We start from the raw sequence: 23,786 nt of genomic DNA, 5'->3' as shown, positions 1-23,786 counted from the left end.
TTTTGTATTTTCCCGTGACTTTTCTGCCCCCATTTTCCTTTCCTTTTTAAATTAGGTTCTCCTCTCCATCTTTTTTGTTTTTCTGGATTGATAGGAAATTTAATAGCAAAGATTTACTCTTTTTCAAAACTAATTTTTTTATTACGAGTTTGCTTCAAAATTAAACTTTTGATCCAACTTTTTTTTTCTGGTCTTAAAAGCTACTGTAAAACTTAAAATAAGGATTTTAAAAATAAACTCGAAGTTTTTATTTTTAATTTTAATTTTTATAGTTTTAGCTAAAATTATCCTCTTAAACTAAAAGTTTTATTTTACATCATATAGTTCAAGATGAGAGAAAGAGGGAGATTAGAGTATGTAACTTTTTTTTAAAAGCTATCTTTTAATTTATAAAAATTAAGTTTTTTAATTCTTGAGTTTTTCTCTAATTGTGTTTAGTTCAATTTCTCTTTGTAAGAAGAAAAACTAAAAAAAAAAAGATGTTTCCAAACTATGCTACTAGTGTTTCAGAAACTAAATACCAACATATATTTTTTTCAATGTAATATGTTACAAAAATTGAATTATGGAATACTAAATTGAGTTCTAAAATTTAGTTTCTGAAAGATATAAGTATTTAAAAAATACATTTCGAAATTTAGTTTTGAAGCAATTTTACTTTTGCGAATTTTCTTAACCTTTAAATACTTTTACGCAGTATTTCAGGAATTATAATGATACTGTTGAAAGAATAATACTTAAAAATAATTCAATAAATTTACCGAGATGAAATTGTTCAATAGTGAAAAAATCAATAAAAATCAATACTGAAAAAGAGCCAACACAAATATCGAATCATCCTAAAACACATTAATGCCAATAAGATTATAAGTTATTAAATATATTTTCAAGTCAAATAATACACAAAAAAATAATAGAAACCAAAAATCATAAAAATAAGAGACTTAGAATTAAAGGACATTTTATGAGAAGAAATATCTTATATGAAAATAAGATGATTAAATCTGGACTATATAATCATATATGAAGAGTTAAAATTTAATATTAAAAAATTACATATTTTTTAAGGGATCATATGACATTAAATTTTGACCATTCATATTTAATTATATGGTCTAGATTTACTCTTAGCACTCATAAAAATATTTTCTTCTCATGATATTTTCTTTAAAACTAAATTACAAATAAAATCTCAATTTTGTATATATAGTTGTAATATATATATATATATATATATATATATATATATATATATATATATATATATATATGTAGAGATTTTTTTTCTGATAATAGTCTTGCTTGAGTAAAATTGTTTCTCATAAAAAATAATCTCATATTTAAATTTTTGAATACTTCAAATTTTGTTATATTTGCAATTGTAATTCAGCTGTCAATTACATTACTCAAAGAAAGAATACAAAAAAATAAAAAATACTCAAAGAACATTAATGTCAATACAAGAATCATGCATTTATGAGAATTGGTTATAGAAGTTAAAAAAATATAATATTGAGAAAAAAAACTTATTTCATGAATAGTTTTAACAATAAATGATTTCAGTTGTTTTTTTTAAATTCTAATATAAAGACAAGCAATGCAATGGCAATATACAACAAATAAGGATAATGACTAAACTACGTGGTGTTATGGTTGCCAAAACATGTATATTGTCATAGTTGTATTGTCTAATGATATCTAAAATGATTGAGAACTTATGGTTGAATAATATGTGATATATATGATGACAATATTCAAGATATATTTCTTTTGAACTCAATTATAAATGTTTTTTTTGTTTAGTTAAATATATAAGTAAAATTTAACTATTTTTTTTTATCTTATTTAATTCAATGATATCATTTCAAGAATATCTTTTAATTAATTGAGATTTCATTTATTTTTTTTTTATCATGGTATTGATACGAAATATTCAACACGGAAAGCAATGATTAATTCTCATTGGAGACTATGAGCGCACATAATGCGATATTTTCCTTCCAACATAGAGATTCTATTTTCAATGTTTTTTTTTTATATTTTTGATATTAAGTTTCAATTAATGATATTTTAGAAGTTTTTTTTAAATGTGATTAATAGAATTAAATGATATTCTAACTTTCTTAATTAACACACAAGTTAATTAATTTTACTAATATATGAGCCTATAAGAAGTAATTTATTATAAAGAAATGAGTTTAATTGTTACACATTGTGGGTGTATATTTTCTACACTGTTAACCTATCATAGTTCATGATATGTGTGTGATTTTGTTTAAGGTAGTTATGATTAGATTCAAACTTTTTAATTATCATCCATAAGTGTGCTACAATACTCTAAGAGGATTACCTTTAGTGTGGGCATTTGGCAGGGGAAAAAATTATAGTTTCACGAATATCTTAGTTGGAAATCCTACATGTTTGTGAAGAATATATGTAATGTACGACTGTAGACAAAACGAAAATATATAAATATTAGGATTAATTAAGTTTTTATTCTTCAAAAGAAGTTTTAAACTTTTGGTTTTTAAATTATTTTTTTTTAAAAAATTTGGTTTGTAATTTTTTTTTTATTATAAATAGTTCATAGCGTTAATAATTTTTTGTTAAGTGTTTACTTAAATGATAACGAATATCATTAAAAATTATTAATAAGAATAATGAATTAAAAAATGACTCTTATCTTTCCCTTTTATATTTTAGTATCATAATATTTTAATTATTTATCTAAATATAATAAAATTTATGTGTCATGTTTATGACATATTCAATATATCGTGTTTCATAATATTTCATTACTTAATAAAAGACATGATTATTTTTAATAACGATAAATTCTTTAGTAACCAAATATTTTTTAAAAATAATTTAGAGAACAACAATTTTAATCCCCGTTGAAGAATAAAACTTAATTAACCCGAAAATAATGAAAGACAGGGCAAGGAGGAGAAGGAGCAACAATAATAATGGATTTAGAGAAAACACTAAAGCGAAACTGAAGGCAGAGGAATCGAACTTGATGTCACCAAAAGCAATGAACGTTGAGGTGACTTCTTCCTCCTTTCGCCATTGCATTATTTCTCACACGTGCCACAAAAATCATCACCCTCACCTCCCATTCTTTTCATTTTGTTTGTCAGCATAAAAAAAACAGACAAACACACAGATACACTTTCTTTTCCCATTTTTCATCTATACACCATTACAAAGAAAAACAGAGCAAGAGAATTTATATATTTTTTATCAAGCAAAAAAAAAAAAAGTTGGTGAAGAGCGAAGAAGAATGTCATGGGTAAGGTCAGCGGTGAACAAAGCGGTGGAAGGTGGGCAAAGCAATTTCGGACGTGCCGTTCGTACCTACGCCGACTCCGTCGTGCTCCATGCAAGCAACGCCGTCGCCGGCGGTGCCAGAATCATCCAAGATCGCATTGTAACAACGATCAGCCTTACCCCTTTTATAAAAAAATACATTTTTCCTTTACCCTTTTCGTTTTTAATTCTGGGTTCGGGATAAAGTTTTCACCTTGGCTATGGTACCTTGCAGTGTAAGAAATCTCTAGATTGGGCCTTAAAAGATCATGCTTTGAAGTTGTTATTTTAATTTTGTTTTTTGAGAGCGTTATTTCTCGAATAAATAATGCATCTAATCACAAATCGACCACATGTAAGGAAAGTTTATTGATTTTTATAATGACTATCTTAAAAAGTTGAAGTAAGGATGATTTTTGATTGGTTGAGAATGTACAAACTTTTACAGGGAAAGTACATGCCTATTATACTCTTTCTTTCTTGAATGTGGTTTCTGTAATATGAATGGTTTTATTGAACAGGTGGCTCGGAATATGCAAAGTTTTAAGCACACTGTAAAACGGTTAGAAGAAGTTTCTGTTTCGTGTAGAGGGATAGAGAGAGTTCAGTTGCTAAGAAGATGGCTAGTTGCACTTAGGGAAGTTGAGAGACTTACTGTTACCTGCAATGGAACCAAGGCTAAAGATCAAGACAACGAGTTTCTTCATGATGAATCCAAGGATTCACCTACACCACAACCCACTTTGGTTTGTGAAACCTATGCTGTTTTCATTATTTCTGTTAAAAGTTTGTTTTATTTTTGCCTTTCCGAAAGCTAGCTCACATATTTGCATTTACCAATAGAATGCTTTTGTAACTTTTGTTATTCATCTACTATTTACTTCTTAGTAATTCATGCTCATAGTATATAACTGGTGGACAGATTTACTATGTAGACCCTGCTGCTCCGGATGAACTGAAAAATTTCCGCGATGTCTTTCTTTCCAGTCAAGCTCTTGAGGGCATAACGATGTCAATGGTGAGTTGAAGCAATGCTATCTATAACTGCCACAGTACCAATTTTCTCTAGCGGTTTTCCATGTTCCTATGGGTTAGGTTTGACCGTGTATGCTTGTAAAAATTCACAATCAAATTAAGAGCGTGCTTGTATTTCCCAAATGAAAATGAAAATATATATTTCTTAATTTTAATCGAATGCCATTGCAGGAAAAATTCTGGATATATCTCAATCTTTAAACTACTAGTATTTTATTGCTGAAAAAAAAGTATTGTGTTGTGACTTTTGATATGATTCTTTATAAATAGTCTATTTTCAATGATATTTTATATACAGAGGCTGAGCTTTATATTTGCTGATTTATGGAACTTAACCGCAGGTTACCTCTTTTGTGTGACTCAGATTCTTGATGCACCAAATGAGGAAGAAGTTTCACTACTTTCAGAGATATATGGGTAATTTTGTCTCTGTGTTTTTAAATTTTCTTTCCTTAAACTGAATATATCTGCAGACAAATATTGGTTGAAAACTCTTCGAATGTGGGTTTGGACCTAACTCAACCCCAACTTAGGGTGAGGGTTGCCTTCCACTTATATACTCTATCTTGGCACTATCTCTAGCCAATGTGAGACTTGAGTTTTTTTCAATACACCTTCTCACACCCAGCACTTTTGGGCTTAATGCGTGGATAACACGGTGGGTGGCTTGTTTAGTGGATCTTGGATAAGCTTTGACACCATCTTAGAAAGTTACTGGTTGGCAGATTAGAAATGGCTTGCTTAAAAAACTGCTTCTAATTTGGTATGTTTATACTTATGCAGACTCTGTATTAAAGGAGGAAAGGAAGAACATACTGCCTTGTTATCCAGTGTACAGGATTTGGCAAAAGCATTTTCTGGATATGAAGTTGAAGTGCTGGTAATGATGTTAGTATAATGGTATTAATGGATGTATGACAATGTATTTATGTGTTGGTGTGTTTGTAAAACCTAGAACACTAACCCTTATCTATGCTAATCATAATCCTTGCTAACTAGCGAGACTAATCATGATACGATAAGTAAAATGTGGTAAAGAATCCTAAGAGATAATGAGGAAATAGCAAAAGTGATCTTAGAGGATAGTCTAAGATATGATATTTTCATATATTCTAACTAGATGCTTTGATTTGCCAGTTCATGTTTGTAATGTATTTGGTGCTCCTTGTCAACTTTTCTCAGACACCAGACTTTATATGCTAATAAACAATGGGCCCTAATGGCATCTCTAACTCACTTAAGATTAAAGGCAGATGGCTTACACAGCTCTAAATCAGCGTCAGTTGTGTATATAAATTATACACCTTACCTTGTGGCAGAATGTGTCAGGGGCCAAGAGGAGAGGTTCATGCTCCCCCTAGAGATTTATTTCCCCCCCAACCAAATTTTTTTCCCTTTGGTATTGTTAGATATATGTTAAGATAAGGCTTCTTGTTGTTAGTTTTAACTGTATTTAGGCTACAGATTCTCACTATTTTCCTTAATCTTGACTCTACCAACATATATAGTGATAGTTTTGTACTATATGGGGTAATAAAGAACCCAAATGACAGAGATTGGAGGCCACACGCTCAACCAGTTAATCATATATACAGTTTTGGGGAACATTTCTTCAGCTTTTGACAAGCAAATACACTCTTTTAAGACCTTGTTTATGTACATGTTTCAACTTTTGTTGTCCTAATCATCCACATCTGAAGGATTTCTTTTAATTGGTAAATCAGATTTAAAGAGTTTAGTATACATTTAGACCCTTTTTGGTAAGCCCCAAAAAAAAACATTAGTAACTTAGTTGCCCCTGCATTGTTTTTGGTAAAGTTCTGCCCTGACATTAATCTTGCCATTACATACAATATGATTGCTGATTTTTCTGTTTCAATTTGAGGAGGTTACTAGTGTGATTTTATAGCAGGTTACTTTAAATGTAGTATTCCTATCTGGCTTTTCAATCTAACATCTAGTCAATTTTGTTGCCTAAAAAGTTTTCTCCCACTATATCTTGATTTATTGTTTGTAATTTGTGCTCTAGCTACAATATCTGACTTAGTAAAAGTATTGAGCTTTTACACATTTTAGAAGAATGCTACTGGAGTTATATGCACTTATTTGGTACCTACACATATTTCCAATTCAGCATTTTTTTTAACAGGCAAAGCGAGAAGAGCTACTTCAATATGTCCAAAATGCAATTTCAGGGCTGAAAGTAAATGCTGATCTAATCAGGTTGTTGCAAAAACATATCTTTATTGATGTTTGTTTCTTTGTTTGTTTGGTTGTTTATTTCCAGCTGATATCTTATTTGAACTTAGTTGATGTATGTTTGGGTTATAGCATACCAGTACTTACAACCATTGTTCACCTCTGCATGCAGGGTTATGGAATGTGCTTCTTTATAATTGCTTGTTCTGTTCATGTTTGATCAATTAGAGCATCACTTATTATTTATATTACACTAATAATAGAGTTTACCGTGATGTACTGTATTTGGTTTCAATTTGTCAGAGATACACTGTTTACTTAGTTATAAATAGCACATTTAAGGCTCCTCATTCTTTTATTTACATAATTAGTATTTGTATGCCCTTATGTGCTTAATGAGCCATAACCAAGTAAACAAGTTCTCCCTGGTGCAGCGGTAAAGTTGTGCCTTGGTGACTTGTTGGTCATGGGTTCGAATTCGGAAACAGCCTCTTTGCATATGCAAGGGTAAGGCTGCGTACAATATCTCTCCCCCATACCTTCGCATAGCGAAGAGCCTCTGGGCAATGGGGTACGAAGTTTTTAATGTTTAATTAAGCATGTACAGAAGTCTAAATTCTGGAATAAATTATTGGGTTCTAAAACTTTCAACCAATGCCGTGTATGTTAAAATATTTTCCCTACTTCCATAGACATTGCATAATCTTGATCTATAATGCTTCACACCATGGCTAAGACTTGAGTATTATTCTTTTCTCCTATGTTATACATTCTCCTCTCTCAGAATAGAAGTTGAAGCATGCAACCTGAAGGAAAAAATTGAGAATATGAAGGCAGACAGCCAAGATGGAAATTTTGTAAATTCACCTAAAGCAACTGCAGCAATAGAGGTCAGCTTGCATTTCTTATATCCTGCGGTACAATGGCGCAACTGCATGCCCATCCACTTGCACACGGAAACTCATATTGTTGTCGTGTATATGGTGTAATATTTTATTGGTGAAACATGAGGATATTTTATATTAACGTGTTTCTAGGTTGGTCCGTTATAAGCTTTAAAGCTTTCCTGGTAATATTTGTGTTTCACCGGAGACATAATTTTGCATCTTGAATTCTTTTGGACAAAGTCTTGTCGTGTGCTATATCTTGAGTATGGTTTTGGTCCTTAATAATTTGGATAGAAGTTTCAGTTTCTGTATGTGTGGTTTATATAAATGTGAATTTAGTTTTTCACCTTAACCTTTTCATTGTCTCATTAGCATATTAATTTTTGTGCTTGGTTTCTTGTTAATGCTGTTATTCCTTCACTATGCAAGGAAATTTAGTGAAACATGTGTGTTCAAGCTTGTTCTGGATTTTTTGTCTAGGAAGGCAGTGGGTATAGTTGAACCTTCCAATCAAACAACTGAAACAACTATGAGTCTATGGGTGTGTGGATTCATGTCTAAAAGGATGCTCTTGTCCTACTTTGATTTTAGTTTACACATGCTGTTTACTTTTTCTCCAAGTTGTTTCCATCCAATCCTTTGTTAACTGAAAAATATCTTGTTATAATAAGAATTCAAATATAATAGAGGTTTTATCAAATGCAAGGGCACAAAAATGATTGTTAGAATATCACTTTATCCCTAACCAATTTCTCATGGACTTTATTTTTCTTTGAAAAGAAAATTATAAGGTCTATTTTATGGAATAAAATTAGAGTGTTTAATGTAATAATGATGTCGAGGGCGAGCCCTGGTGCAGCGGTAAAGTTGTGTCTTGGTGACTTGTTGGTCATGGGTTCGAATCCGGAAACAGCCTCTTTGCATATGCAAGGGTAAGGCTGCGTACAACATCCCTCCCCCATACCTTCGCATAGCGAAGAGCCTCCGGGCAATGGGGTACGAAGTTTTTAATGTAATAATGATGTCAATAGTGACGGTTTTTACAAGCTCATTCTTCATGTTTGCTAATGTTTTTTGGCTTATGTTATGGCGAAGTTAAGGGGTAAACGGTTATATTAAAAATATTAGTTTCATAGGTTCTAGTGATTTGGAATTTCTGTTTGCTAACACATGGATACAAGATTACTGTTTCTTTCTAGTGATGCCATAACTAATAATCCTTATATATCTACCTAAAAGTTTTTGCTTTTAGATTAACGCCTTAGATTTTAAAACTATACATGAGCTTCATATACGGCTTATGAGGATATTTTAGGCACCATTTATTAGGTTCAAGATTGTGTATTTATATGTAAATGTATTTGTTAGTGGTAATTGAGCATTTTGGTTTAATTTCAGGCTCTTGATGAAGCTATGGTAACAATTCAAATGTGTTCTACATTGGAGGAACTCTTACTGAAAAAGAAATACTTTAGCTATGGTGATTCTCCACAACTTCATGCTGAAAAGGTCTTGCACAGTGATTTTCTGTAGTTTTTGTTTAATGCATATATTTTACTCCCGAAGCATCATATTTCTGCAAGTTATTGTTTCTTCAAGCTTCATTTAAAAGAATGTATATAACATTCAAAATTGATACTGTATTATGTGAAATTGTTCATTCTATTCATTAAATAAGGGGCTTTGAAATCCAATAGTGATTGGTTTCTGTAGTGATGAGCTTTGACCCTAGGCAAACTTCAGCTACAATGCTAGGGGTCTGAATCTTGTAATCACCACGCTGAGAAGGGATTAATCTCACACCAATGCCTGTGGGATACATACGTTTGTGATAATTTTTCTGTATCAGGCTTGTCTAAGATCTATTACTTTCCAGAAACTCCCATAATATGTAATTTAACTTTTATCAATTCTTTACTATAAGCTTTGAGAATTTTAAAATCTGAATACAATATCGTTTTCTGAACTATGTATTGTATTGTTCATTATTAATACTCATCAGCGTCTGCAAGCAAGCATAATCTTTTTATTCCTAGTGCAGAGATGCTTAGGTTCCTGCATTTGGTGTCACACTTTATTCTGGTTGATGATGTATGATTGAATCACTTGCAGGTTGACAAATTGAAAGTTTTATCAGAGTCTCTTGCAAATTCTAGCACAAAAGCTGAGACTCGCATTACAGAAAACAGGTGCCAGAAACAGTTATTATGAGTTTATTATAAATAAATAAAAAAGAAAAATAAAAGCTTCTTTCTTTTATGTGTTGTGCTTGTGCAGCACCTGTGCCTTTGTTAAGTATCATGCAAAGGTACTGAACATACTTTCAGCTCTTTTTGATGCATATGGCTTTTGTAAATGTGTAACATGTTGATGCGTGATGCATGTCATTGCTATTTGGCTAGTTGAAAGTTAACACCAAACAGATGAAAAATGTTGACCTTGACTGATTTTTTTAAGAACTTTTTCTCTTAAATTCTGTTGCATATTTTGTTCTCAACCAGATCTCAAAAAGAAGAAGCACTTCATTTTCGGGTAACTAAATCCAACGAGGTTAGCCAAGTTGAAAAGGTACATTCTCCTCAAAAGCAGCCAATAGTTTTATCTTATTGTAGATATAATTAAGACCACATGAAAACTCTCACTAAAGGAACTGGTCAATCTAAATAGTAGAGTCCTCTAAATAGATTCTTCTTTTGGCAATAAAGGTTGGCTTAACTGTTAAGATTGAACAGCACTGCCAAATGTTTTTTGAATTCAATCTTAGTGTTGAACAATGCTGACAAAAAAATCTTGAATTCAATTCCTGTTGGTCATCATTCATTGGTAGGTTATATGTAAGAGTCATTATAAATCCTCTAGAGACTTGTGGCATGCCCTTATATTGGAAATGGACAACTTCTTCTTCCCTTATAGTTTTTAGTTGTATGAGCATGAAATCATGAAATTATGAAGCTCGAAAATAGAGAGAATTACAGGTATATAGAACCTTCTTTCGTGCGATCTCGCGGAAGAACCTTCTTCTGTGTCATTTGGCAGAAGAAGTTCTTCCACAGGAATCCACGGAAGAAGGTTCTTCTGCAGTTCAAAATCGCGTTTTTTAAACAAGGGCAGTTTTGTCTTATCACATAATTGCTGGGTGCACCTAGCAACTCCCAAATTCAAAGGGGAAAATGAGCCCGGTGTGGTAGAAGGAGAAAAAGAAACCAATGAAGACACCAATCTTTGTAAAGACATTGAGAGTATTGATGTTGGACCAACAAACTTTTTAAGGCCTGATTCTCCTACTTTGGATGGAGGAAGTGGCCTAAAAGAAGTTTCTATGTGGAATACTTATGCCAAAGTGGCGAATACTAAAGGTTCAACTTCAAGCTCAATGTATAAGAGCCCGAGAAGTTGTGAAGTAATGATGGAAGCTGCAAGTACATGTGAATTGGCTAAAAACATCGGAATCGGTTTTGGGAAGGAAGAAAATGGAATGTTGTCCAAAATGGTTATTTTAGATGGAAGAGACAAATCTGAACTTGAGAAGCTAGGAAGAAGGATGGGTGATCAATGAAGATAGTTTACCTATAATATTAGACGTTTAGGGGAGGGAATTAAATGGGGAGTAGTAAAGAATTTGGTGGTGAAGGAGCAAGTGGATATGCTATACTTATAGAAAACTATAGTATGTTTGGATAGAGCAATTTAACAAGGGAATTCATTTTTTTAAGGAATTTAAAATGATTCATGATAAAATAGCTTGTTTGGATAGAATATTTGAAAGAGATTTAATTTTTGATATTTTTATGAATCATTTTGATTGACTAAAACAGTGAGATTTCAAATTCTCTCAAAAAATATAGAATTTGAAATTCTTTTTTCGGAGATGCTCACTCTAACTCACGTTCTTGCTCGCGACTCTTTCTCGCTCAACACTCACAACTACGGGTGACCAAAGTTTTTACGGCCGATATCGACATAAGTTGTTTTTCATTGACGTTGGCCGATGTTTTTTCGGTTAGAATTTTTTTGTATGATGTCAACCAAAGTTATTTTTTGTTGATATCGGCTAACATTTTTTTTTAGATGATGTTAGTTAGGATTATTTTCTTACTGACGTCAGTCATGGGAAATTTTTGCTAACGTCGGCCAAGGATTTTTTTGGTCGTTGTCATCCAGGTTTTCTCAGTTGATATTGACTAATAATTTTTTTGGCCGACGTTAGCTAGATTTTTTCTACTGACATCGGTCATAACTAACTTTTGAGTAGACACCTGTTAGGGTTTTTTAGTTGACGTCAGCTAGGTTTTTCCAGCCAACATCAGCCAAAGCTATTTTTTAGCCAAAATCAGCTAGGGTTATTTTTTAGCCGATGTTAGCTAGGGTGTTTTAGCTGATGTCAACTAGATTTTCTTAGCCGATGTCGGTTAGGATTTTTTTGCTAACATCGACTAGGGTTTTCTGGCTGACATTAGCCAAAGCTATTTGTTAACCACATTAGCTAGGTTTTTTGGTTGATGTTGGCTAAGATTTTTTCTGCTAACACCAGTTAGGTATTTTTGATTGACATCGGGCATAACTATTTTTAGTCGACATCGACTAGGTTCTTACAATCGACATCCACTAGAGTTTTTTTGGTCGACATCTGTCAGAGCTATTTTTTAGCCAACTTCGACTAGGGATTTTTCGGTCAATGTTGAAAAGACCCTAGCCAGTGTTGGCCAAACGAACCCTAGTCGACGTTGGTAAAAAAATCTAGCCAACATCGGCTGAAAAATAGACTCAAACAACGTTAGCAAAAAATAGCTCCGACTAACGTCAATTAACAAATATTTCTGGCATACTTTGACAAAAAAATTCTATTTGATGTCGACTGAAAAATAACCTTGGTTGATGTCAGTTTAAAAACATCACTGGTTGTGGTCAGACAAAACAACCCTAGTTAAAATTATCAATATTTTGTATTTATAAATTATTAAAAATTGAAAATATTTTTTAATGAATATTTCAAAATTAGATTGTGTTTATTTTCTATAAAGTTTAATATTAAAATTTCATCTATTTAAAATATAAAATTAAAATTTTTCATATGGAGAAAATTGAATTGTCCTATCCAAACAAAGAATTCAAAAGAGAAGAAATTTGAATTGATTTATCTAAACAAAACACATTTGAAAAATGAAGAAAATTAAAATCAAATTCCTTGAAAATTTGAAATTCCTGATCCAAACACAAGGAGAAGGAAATGGTGGACAAAATTGTGTATCAGGCTTTATGGGGGATTCCGAGGTGAAAGGGAAAACTAATCCAATAGTGAATAGTGTTGGAGGCATCTTGTCCGTATGGAGTGAATCATCTTTTGTGTTAGAGAAGAAGGTTATTGGCAACAAATTTATTTTACTAGAAGGAACTTGGAAAGGCAATGGCAAAAAAATCACTATTGTAAATATATACTCCTCTTGCGATGCAAATTTGAAAAGAAACTTATGGGGTCAGATTAAACAGCTAAGAAGTGCAAGTCAGAACAAATAACGGTGCATAATCGACGATTTCAACTGTGTAAGGAAACGGTTAGAACGAGTGGGGGCTAGCCAAAGAGAGCAAGGATGGGGGATCATGACAAAATTTAATGATTGGATAGCGGACCTAGAAATTGAGGATGTGCCTAGTGTAGGTCGTAAATACACTTGATATTGGCCAAACGGGACAACTAAAAGTCGGCTGGATAGGGTTCTTGTGTCTGCTAAATGGTTTTCTAAATGGAGTGGAAGTACACAATTCATATTGGATAGGAATTACTTAGAACATTGTCCAATTCTGCTGAAATCAGTCATTGCTTACTGGGGTTCAAAGTCTTTCAAGACTCTAGACTGCTGGTTTCAAGATAAATCTTTTAGGAAGACAGTTCGGGAATGTTGGAGATAGAGCTCAGTACAAGGGTGGGGAGGCTTTGTATTAAAAGAAAAATTGAAGTTGTTGAAACGAAGATTAAAAGTGTGGAACAAAGAGCAATTTGGGGATATTCAGTAGAAGTTAAAGAGGGTAGAGCAAAAACTCAATGAGATGGAAAAGAAAGGGGAGGATAAGGACTTGACTGAGGAAGGAGTTACAAGAGGAAGTTTGGGTGGCAGTGCACTCAATACAATCCATTATGAGGCAAAAAGCAAGAATAAAGTGGTTAAAAAGGGTGATTGCAACTTTAGATACTACCACATGACTGTCAATTGGAAATGACACAAAAACATGTTGAAGGGGATTTTTATTGGCGGTTGTTAGGTAGAGGAGACAAATAGAGTAAGAGAGGAAGTCAAACAATTCTTTTTGAGAAGGTTTGAAGGATCAACATTTAAGAGACCAGGACTGGATGGTGTAGAATTCAAGACCATTAATCACAAGGCAAATGCAAAATTGGTGGCCAAATTTGAGGAGGATGAGGTAAGGGCAACAGTGTGGGAATGTGGGAGCTCCAAAAGCCCAAGACCTAATGGACTATATTTTAAGTTCATTAAGGAATTCTGGGACATAATGAAAATGAATGCCTTGCATTTCTTGGACAAATTTCATGCAAATGGATGCTTTCCGAAAGATAGTAATGCATACTTCTTGGCTTTGATTTCAAAGGTACAAGTTCCACAAAATATAAACGAGTACAAACCTATTTCTTTGATAGGTTGTATCTACAAGATTGTGGCGAAAATCCTAACTAGAAAACTCAAGAAAGTCATGGCTACCACATTGATGAACGATAGAGTGCCTTTATAGAGGGGAGACATCTCTTGCACAACGTGATGATTGCTAATGAGGCTTTTGATGAAGCAAAAAGGGGAATGAAAAGTTGTTTAGTCTTCAAAGTCAACTATGAAAAAACATACGATTTTGTATCTTGGGATTTCCTCCTCTACTTGTTGAGACGGATGAGTTTCTACGAGAAATGGGTGATGTGGATTGATTGGTGTATGAAGTCTTCTTCTGTCTCAGTCTTGGTGAATGGATGTCCCACTGATGAGTTCTTTCCTTAAAGAGGACTCGGGCAGGGAGACCCATTAGCCCTTTTCTTATTCAACATTGTTGTTGAAGGTCTGATGGGTCTAATGAGGGAGGCCCAAAAGAAAAGTTTGTTCAAAGGTTTCCTGGTAGGCAGCGATGAGGTGGTAATCAGCATTTTTCAATATGCTGATGACACAATATTTTTTGGTGAAGCAACCATGTCCAACGTGAAGGCAATCAAAGCAATGTTAAGGAGCTTTGAGTTGGTGAAGTTAAGGTTGAAAATAAATTTCGCTAAGAACAATTTTGGGGCATTTAGGAGATTAGATCGATGGGTTAAGTCTGCTGCGAGATACCTTAATTGTAGACTCTTGTCATTGCCTTTTTCTTACTAAGGGAATCCCCATAGGGGAAAATCAAGGTGTAGTGAGATATGGGGTATGATTATCTCTAAGTGTGAGAGAAAACTTTTAAAGTGGAAATAAAGAAACTTATCTTTTGGGAGAAGGATGACTTTGATAAAGTCAATCCTTAACTTAATACCTATTTTTTTTCCTTTTTTGGGGTCCTTAAGAAGGTGGTGGATAAGTTGGTGTGGCTATAACGATCATTTCTTTGGGGTGAAGGAGAGGACCAGAAGAAGTTGACGTGGGTGAAGTGGGAGACAATATGTCTTCCTAAGGAGAAAGGTGGTCTAGAGGTGCGTGATCTTGCATCTTTTAACCGAGCATTACTCGGTAAGTGGCGCTGGAACCTGTTTCATCATATTAGCGAGTTATGGGCAAAGGTTTTGGAGTTGAAGTATGGGGGATGGAGAAACTTAGATGAGGTAAGGAGGAACCACAAGGAATCGATATGGTGGTAGGATTTGTGTTTTGTGTGCGGTTCGAAGGAGGAAGGTGGGTGGCTCAATGAAGGTGTGAAGTGGAATATAGGATGTGGGTCGCGGGTAAAATTTTGGAAAGATAGGTGGAGGGAGGAGGGGTTATCTTTGATGGAGAAGTACCCGAGATTATATCATATATCTCAATAGCAACATCACACTATTTAACATATGGGCTTTGAGGTGGGGGAATCATGGGAATGAAATTTTGTGTGGTGAAAAATAATGTTGGAAGGAGAGATGGAACTAGCAGCTAGTATTATAGAGGATATTGAGGAGTTGAGGGTTCGGCCTAATCAACAAGACATATGGATTTGGAAGGGGGATGTGAGTGGGTTGTACTCAGTGGGAAGTGGATATCATTTGCTTAATGAAGTTGTGGCGAATGAGAATGAAGACGAGGCATTCATACTAATTTGGAAAATGAAAATTCCAAGCAAGGTAGCACACTTTGTTTGGAGGCTGGTTAGGGATAGACTACCAAAAAGAGAAAACCTAAGGAGAAGGGATGTACAACTAGATGACTACCACTGCCTATTTTGTTCGAGTCATGAGGAGGAAACGTCCCACATATTTTTTGGCTGCCAAAGAATAATGCCTTTATGGTGGGAGAGCCTTGCATGGACAGAGGTTGTAACTGTGTTCCCTGCATCACCTAAGGAACACTTTCTACAACATTCATATTGTAATTCATCAGGTATTGTCCAAAACAAATGGTGGATTTGGTGGGTTGCCCTCTCATGGTGCATTTGGAATCATAGAAACAAAATTGTATTCTCAAATGAGGATTTTAATGGACAAAAATTGATTGAGGATGCAATTTTCTTCTGCTGGATGTGGCTTAGATATTTAGATAAGGATTTTGAGTTGTCGTTCCACTTTTGGTCCAGTAATATTAAATCTATATTCTTGTATAGGGGAGAGATTAGACCATATATACTTTTTGTAATGGGTATTCCAATGCGCTCAGAGATGGGGGTTATGGTATTCTAATATCTCAAGCATATTTCAATACCATAATCTTACATAGACAACATGTACATTGGAATGTACAAATATTAGTACTACTTGTACTGATTTTATATATATAATATATACATATTTTTTCCAATAAAAAAAAAGTTGTATGAGCTTGAATGATGATGTCTCCAAAGAAATAAATAGTTTATTTTGAAGGAATCAATTTACTTCTGAATCATACTTATTTTTTAAATAGATATGCAATGACTAGAGTATATTTTGCAGGAATTAGCTGTGGAGATTGGAGAACTTGAGAAGCAAAAAGATGAGCTTGAAGATAGACTGAAAAAGGTCTTTTTTTTTTCCTCCAGACTCCCCTTGAATACTTGAATTATGGCACTTAAAAACATTTAATTGAACTCAGGAATTGCATCTTTTTTATTTTGTTGCATCCGCTCGATATATAACCATATAAAGTTTACTGTGTATGTGTATACATGATTGTATTAATTAGCAGTCGGTGCCTTCCTCCTATCCTCAGTCTTTAGTATGATCTTCATGGATCTATTTCTATTATCCTTTGCTGGCATTACATAAGCCTGAAATATTATTACAGGTCAACAACTTGTTGACATCTGCACGAGTACGCCTCCACAATGCAAAAGAAGAAAGAGAGCAATTTGATGAAGCAAGCAATGAAATTATTGCACTTTTAAAAACAAAGGTACAAAATTTTATTTCATGCCTTAGGGTCATGTCTTCATGAGAAAAAAAATTGTTTAGAGGGCTATATTAGAATTAATAATATGATGTAAATCATTTTATTATTTGTCATATTTTGTTATGAAGTTTTCTAATATTAGGAAGATGAGATGGTGCGGGCCATTACTTCTTATACGGTAGAAGCCAATGTTGTTGATACATGGATCAAATTTCTAGAGAGCACATGGGTTTTTCAAGCTTCACATACAAAGAGAAAAGAGGAGCAGGTCAAGTATGTCTTATAGTTTAATGCCAATGGGAAAACAAATATGATCAAATAAATATCAAAATATTACAATCTTCAAAGTTATGCAAACCAATTTGTGGCATAGTAGTTCCTCTTATGTTCCTTAAAGTATATGTTTTAAAATATTAATATTAATATTTTCTATTTTTTCATTACACATAAAAGAGCTGAACTAGAGAGCTATGGAGATCATTTTGTGAATTTGGTGGTTCATCTTCTGTATTCTTACAAGGTAACAAATCATTCTAGATTGATCATTATCTTTATTATATTGGATTTTCCTTATCTTCTTATCACCAACTTGCTTATATATGATAGGAAAATTTGGGTTTATCTCTTACTCAAATAAGAATACTTGTGGAGAATTTAAGATCCAGTCAAGGGTATGGTGTCCTGCCTCTCTGAATTATCTATTTTGTAAAATACCATGCCTCTAACTGTTGATTTATATCAGGTTAGCAATATCATCAGCAACAGACAATGAAGGTTTGAAATTAGTGAATCCAAGAAAAAATCTTGAAGAAGAATATTTGGATATCGAATCCAGGGTATTTTTCTTTTCAATGTTTAATTTATACCATTATGTGAAGTGAAAATCTGCCATGCCTCTCAGAAGTATGATAATTTTATTTGAGAGATGACGTAATAGGGTAAAAGTAAATCACATTGTAGTGCAAGATTTGGTGATCTTAAACAAATGCTTACTTCATATTCTACTTGTTAGTTTTTAGCCACTCTGAATATAGTGGACACCATGAAGAAGCAATTTCACATTCAACAGGAAGGCATTTTCAGGTATGTTTTTTGTGTTCTTTGTTTCTTCCCTGGTCACTCTATCTATCATTGTTTGTTTTTCTAATGCAAGTGATGTTTCCCCATACATTTACAATTTTGATACAGAAAAGACATTGACATAGTCACAGAACTGTTTGATGCCATCGAGAAAATAAAAGGCGAATTTGAATCTATTGAGAGGCCAAAACTGGAACTTGAGAGTCCAACTGTAAGGTCAGAAACACCATCAAGTCAAGTAACCTTCATAACTCCTTCGCATCCCTCAATGGCTAATAAGCACAAGCAAGATGGAGTGATTAACTCTCCCTCAGTGACTGGAAGATCACAAATAGAAATAGAACTTGATAAATTAAGCGAAGATGACTCAGCAGAAGAGATATGTGAGTGGGAGTTTGATGCTTTTGACAAAGATCATCACTCCAGGAGTTGAATAACAAGAATATAGACCAAAACCACTGATGTATTGTAAAAAGAATGAAATTAAAAGGCATCACATTGCAGTTTCTTTGGAAGGTTGTGATTTTGGCTTACTCCATTACTCAGATAACTAAGTTGTTCAATCAATGGATGTACATGAAACAACTTTGGTCCACTGATAATTGTATTTGTACCATATTCATCCTTGACGAAATGTAGATAGATATATTCGACCATGTACTTTCCTAGATAAGCCTTGTTTGTGTAACATTTTTGTGACTAAGAAAATTTGTTTTTATGACATAATTGACTTGAGTGACAAGTTGTTTTGTACCTAGCCCTTCATGGTTTTGAGGATTTGGGGTCATGTACATTGTACAATACAATATATGACTCCAATTATCTGCATTTACCCAGTCCACTAGTCCATTCAAGTGAAATTTCTAATTGTAATAAAACCAGTGATAAAAAAATATAGATTTAAGTTTAATTACTCATTTAATTCCTTTATCTGCACAATTTTTATGTTTTAATTACTACACATACATTTTTTAATCTGTTTTAGTCTCTACAATTTTTGACGGCAAGGATTATGATGGGAACCGGCCCAAGGAGAATAAACCTTTTTGAGGTTTATGTTCATAGGGCCAAGAGGGCAAATGGGTCTAATTAAGAGTAGACTATTTGCGAAGGGAATAAGTTAGTTAGAGAAGAGAGTTGCTTAGAGGGAATTCTATTATAAGGATAAGGGGTAATGATTGTGGGGATATGGATGAATTTGGAAATGAAAATAGGAGCCTAGAGAATTTTCTCTGACTTGGGGGAGCACTTGCTATCATATCTTTCTTCATTTTCTCTGCTTGTTTTTTCTTATTTTGCAGCCCTCCTTAGATATAAAACATATCATTGGTGCTTTCATTGAGAGGTTTGTTCACCTCAATGTATGCAAACAAGGATGATGACTCATTTGGACAACGTTGAATCCAAACTCTCCAACCTCAAATCGGTTCTTAAATCGCACAACTTAATGTTCAAGGAACACTCCATTCAGCTGAACTCCCTCCTCACCAGCGTCAACGAGCTCTCGAAGACCGTTTCCTCACTAAGTAAGGAGATGAGAAATGGTTTCCAAGACAACCCGATACCCCCAAATCCTATGTCATCTTTTGATGATGCTTCACAGCCGTTGTCGAAACAGGTCGAGCTTCCCTCTTTCATCGACAAAGATCCTGTCGAATGGCTAGTGAAGGCGAAACTCTATTTCTCTATTTAGGGAACTCCACCTGAGATGTGAATCTAACTCACCCAGATCTACATGGCAGGGATGACATGGCACTAGTTTAGATTCCTCCTCAATTATCAACCTTAGTTGACTTGGTCTTCCTTCAAATAATCCTTGTTAGAACATTATGGTGAACACTAATTCAGAAATCCATTCATGCAAGTGAAGCCTCTTCATCAAACTAGCACTCTCGACGAATATGTCAGAGCTTTTGAAGTGTTGATGGTCTAAGTTCCTCCAATGTCGTTTAAAGACTAGTACATGGGTTTCTTCCTTGGGGGCCTCTGAGACAACATCCATATGGAAGTGTTGATGTTTGAACCACCAAATTATCACCATATGATCTCCTAACATGTCTCATCGAGCAGACACTAGATCACTCTCATCATTCAAAGAGTACTTTAGGTTGGCGAACTAGTTCTTCCATGGTTCGCCAAAATTTGATCTCCAATTCTCAGGGCACTTCTAAACCCCAGCCAATTGGGGCTGTAGGATTGGCCCAGTCTATCAGGAGTTCAATTGGGCATGGTGAAAGAGGGCATAAAAGTGGATTTGCTTATTTTGGGCTACCTCAACAATGTAAAGGTACTCAAAATCCCCCTTATCGTGAGCTTATTGAGCGTAGAACTAAGGGACTATGTTTCAAGTGTGGAGGGAACTATGGCCTAAGCATCTTTGATTACTGATTTGGGAAAGAGAGGACTCTCCCAACGAGACACCATTGGACCAGGATGAATCGACAAAGGTAGATGAATGTGATATTTGGTCTTAGGGGTGGATTGGTTATAAACTTATGGTCACACGACTTGAGAAAAAAAATTGGTAGTTTTGAGGATAATGGTCAGAAGATTACCTTGAAAAGGTATCATATTTAGGATAGTTTTTTTTCCAGCGATGAAAAGAGTCTTGCAAGAGGTAGCTATTGATAGGGGTGAACTTACTCATGTGGATGGGAATGAGACCTCCAAGGTGACTAATGGGCCCCATTTCCATGAGCTTCAAGTTTGATTTGTAGAATCTACTGGACCAACATGATGAAGTTTTCACAGAGAGCATGACACTTCCTCCCTGCCGCACCCATGATCACGCAATCACCTTGCAACCCAACTCAATATTGTCCATATCAATACGCCCACCACCACAAAGATTAAATTGAAAAACAAGTTCAAGAGATGCTTTTGGATGGAGTAATCCATCATTTCGTAAGTTCATTCTCAAGTCCACTTATATTGGTCAAAAAGAAAGATAATTCTTGAAGAATGTGTGTAGACTATAGAGCTTTGAACAAGGTAATGGTGTTAGACAAATACCTAATCCCAACCATTCATGAGCTTTTGGATGATCTCCATGACTCCCGATTCTTCTCAAAGATTGACCTCAAATCGGGCTTCCACCAAATCCAGGTTAAAGAAAATGATATCCCTAAGGCTGCATTTCGTACACATGAGGATCACTATGAGACCTCGTCATGTCGTTTAGGCTAATGAATGCTTAATCCATCTTCTAATCCACTATGAACTCTGTGTTCCACCCGTTCTGCACAAGTATGTGTTGGTATTTTTTTATGATATTCTTATATATAGTCCTACATGGTAGGAGCATATTTCCCATTTGCAATCTGTTTTGTCCCTATTGATTCAACATTTTTCTGTGGCCAATCAGAAGAAGTGTTCATTCGATCTTACTTTAGTGAAGTATCTTGGTCATATAATCTCTACTCAATGAGTCAACATGGACCCCTCTAAGGTTTAAGTTGTTCTTAAATGGCCACGACCCCAAACTACGAAGGATGTCAGGGGATTCTTGGGCCTTATGGGCTATTACCATTGATTCATCAGGTACCATGGTAAAATAAATCAACCTTTGATAAGGCTTACTAGAAGGAAGGGTTCTTTTGGAATGAGGAGCAACAACTTGCTTTTTATCAGCTCAAGCAATGTTTGTTTACCTTTATGGTATTGGCTTTGCTAGATTTCTCCAAGGATTTTTTTTATTGAGTGTAATGCTTCCGGAAGGGGAATTGGCATTGTTCTTATACAGGATTGACAACCTATAGCTTATTGTTAGTCATCATTTATGACTAACTTTTGTATAGAAAAGTTTTATAAAATATTTATCTTTTCCCTAATTTATGGTTCTTTTTGTAGGTTTGTACATATTTTTAGGTTTAGTTTAATTTTGTTCAGTAGAAATGCCCAACATTGTGAATTTAATGTGTTTCAACTTCAATTTCAGGTAAAAATGATGAAGATTATGAAGGCTTGCAGTTGGTGTCTCGCTAAGCGAGGCTTGTGCGCTTAGCGAGAATCACGCGCTAAGCGAGACACTCAACCCGCTTAGCGAGTTGGGAGAATCTAGAGGAGAAATTGAGAAGCATCTACGCGCTCAGTTCGTCATCAGCTCGCTCAGTGAGACGTTTGTCTCTTCCCGCGCTAAGCGCGCCCAGCTCACTCAGCGAATATTCACTAACTCGCGCTAAGTCCAAAAATGGCGCTAAGCGAGCCTTCGAGGACAGAAAGCCCTTTTTAAGGCTGAAGTTGGAAAAATCAAGGGGGTGCCTGAATTGGGACGGAGAGAGCAGAACAGAAGCGCAAAACAAAGCAAGGACGCCAAAAATCTCAGCTTTCAAGAGGATCTTAGGTTTAGGAGTAATTTCTAGGTTCCCAGAGGTGGAGGAGACATCCCTACCACTGTGTAATATGTTATTTTCTTCTTAAACCCTCATCTTGTAGCTGAAAAGTGTTGTCTCATGATGGAAGGCTAGGTATATCTGTTGGAAAATTCTGTTGAAACTTGATGAAAATTATTGATTATCTATTTAAAGTTGTTTTTATGTGTTCATTGTTTCTATTTGCACTTAATTATTGCATGTTTCTGGTCTGATTACCCATTTGTGTGTAAAGTTAGGATTTTTAACATTGGAAAATATATTAATCCTTAGAACTGAATAGAGCAGGGCTAGATAACTACATTGCTAGACATAGAGTGTAGGGTTTTAGTTTTTGATATGCTGTGATTATAATGTTATTCGGTTAGGCTAAGTTCGACAAGACATCTGAGAACGATGTTTAATTAGAATTAGTCCATTCACGCGAGGAATCGATGTTTGATATTTTAGTCTTCAGCATAGAACACATAAATAATCTTAATTAGAGAAAAAAAATTTAATTACATCAAACGTTCAGTAGAAGGACCCAATGTTTTAATCATTTGTTTTCTCTCCCATTTTAATAAGCGTATTTGTAGTTATTTTAGATTTACAACATATACATCTTTGGTTTAATTCTGTTTACATGGCTTTATATCAATGTTTGCTTGCTGAATGAAACTTCATCAAATGAAACAAGTTCCCTGAGTTTGATACTCGGTTTCTTACCGTTTTATTATTACTTTAACGACTCGGTACACTTTCCGATAAAGTTCGGGGTTGTGAAGGGCTTGAACACTTATTTTAGTAAAGCATTGGCAGATGGGATTCTCTCTAAGTCAGTATACGAAAAGGAGGTCATGGCTTTGGCTCTTTGTGTCCAATATTGGAGACATTACCTTTTAGGGTGAAACTTCAAGGATTACACGAATCATAAGAGTCTCCGTCATTTACTTCAACAACGCATCACCACTACAAACCAACAATGTTGGTTATCCAAATTAATGGGATACCAATTTGAGGTCTAGTGAGTCCAAAGGCATTTATGTTTGAAAGACTGATCAAGATCCTTAATTATTTTGATTAGATGCAAATAAATACAAAGAGAATATGTTACATGATCTGCGTTTGAGGTTTTTCAGACGATAAGCAAATAAGATCATGATTTGACATTGCATATTTATATGATATTTAATACATCATTTATTACTCGGTGTTTGAGATTCTATCTGCAAAAACATTCTTCTGGGATCTGTTGAATCTTATGAAGAAAAAATTAAGTCAAGATCTGATATACCATCAAAAGACGAGCTCTACTATGCAGGAGCTACTCTGACACAAATATGTGACCATATACTATAATATTTTGTACATGTAAGCCTCAAAGGAAGAGC

General features: G+C 34.3%; 1 protein-coding gene across 1 annotated transcript; it reads left to right on the top strand.

Annotated features, from left to right (window-relative positions):
* Window positions 1–3,052: 3,052 nt before the first annotated feature.
* On the top strand, window positions 3,053–18,762 carry LOC100795353 (uncharacterized). Its single transcript, XM_003541348.5, has 18 exons — window positions 3,053–3,430; window positions 3,831–4,055; window positions 4,232–4,327; window positions 4,709–4,761; window positions 5,128–5,224; window positions 6,494–6,567; window positions 7,328–7,433; window positions 8,829–8,939; window positions 9,543–9,619; window positions 9,932–9,998; window positions 16,528–16,593; window positions 16,859–16,966; window positions 17,106–17,236; window positions 17,417–17,483; window positions 17,570–17,634; window positions 17,706–17,799; window positions 17,976–18,046; window positions 18,152–18,762. Exons 1-18 carry the CDS (start codon window positions 3,284–3,286, stop codon window positions 18,474–18,476), a joined length of 1,980 nt encoding a protein of 659 aa, XP_003541396.1. The 5' UTR covers window positions 3,053–3,283; the 3' UTR covers window positions 18,477–18,762.
* Window positions 18,763–23,786: the final 5,024 nt, after the last annotated feature.

Source organism: Glycine max, chromosome 13 (genome assembly GCF_000004515.6).
Source record: "Glycine max cultivar Williams 82 chromosome 13, Glycine_max_v4.0, whole genome shotgun sequence".
Classification (NCBI taxonomy): Eukaryota; Viridiplantae; Streptophyta; class Magnoliopsida; order Fabales; family Fabaceae; genus Glycine; species Glycine max.
This window is presented reverse-complemented; position numbering and strand designations above follow the sequence as displayed.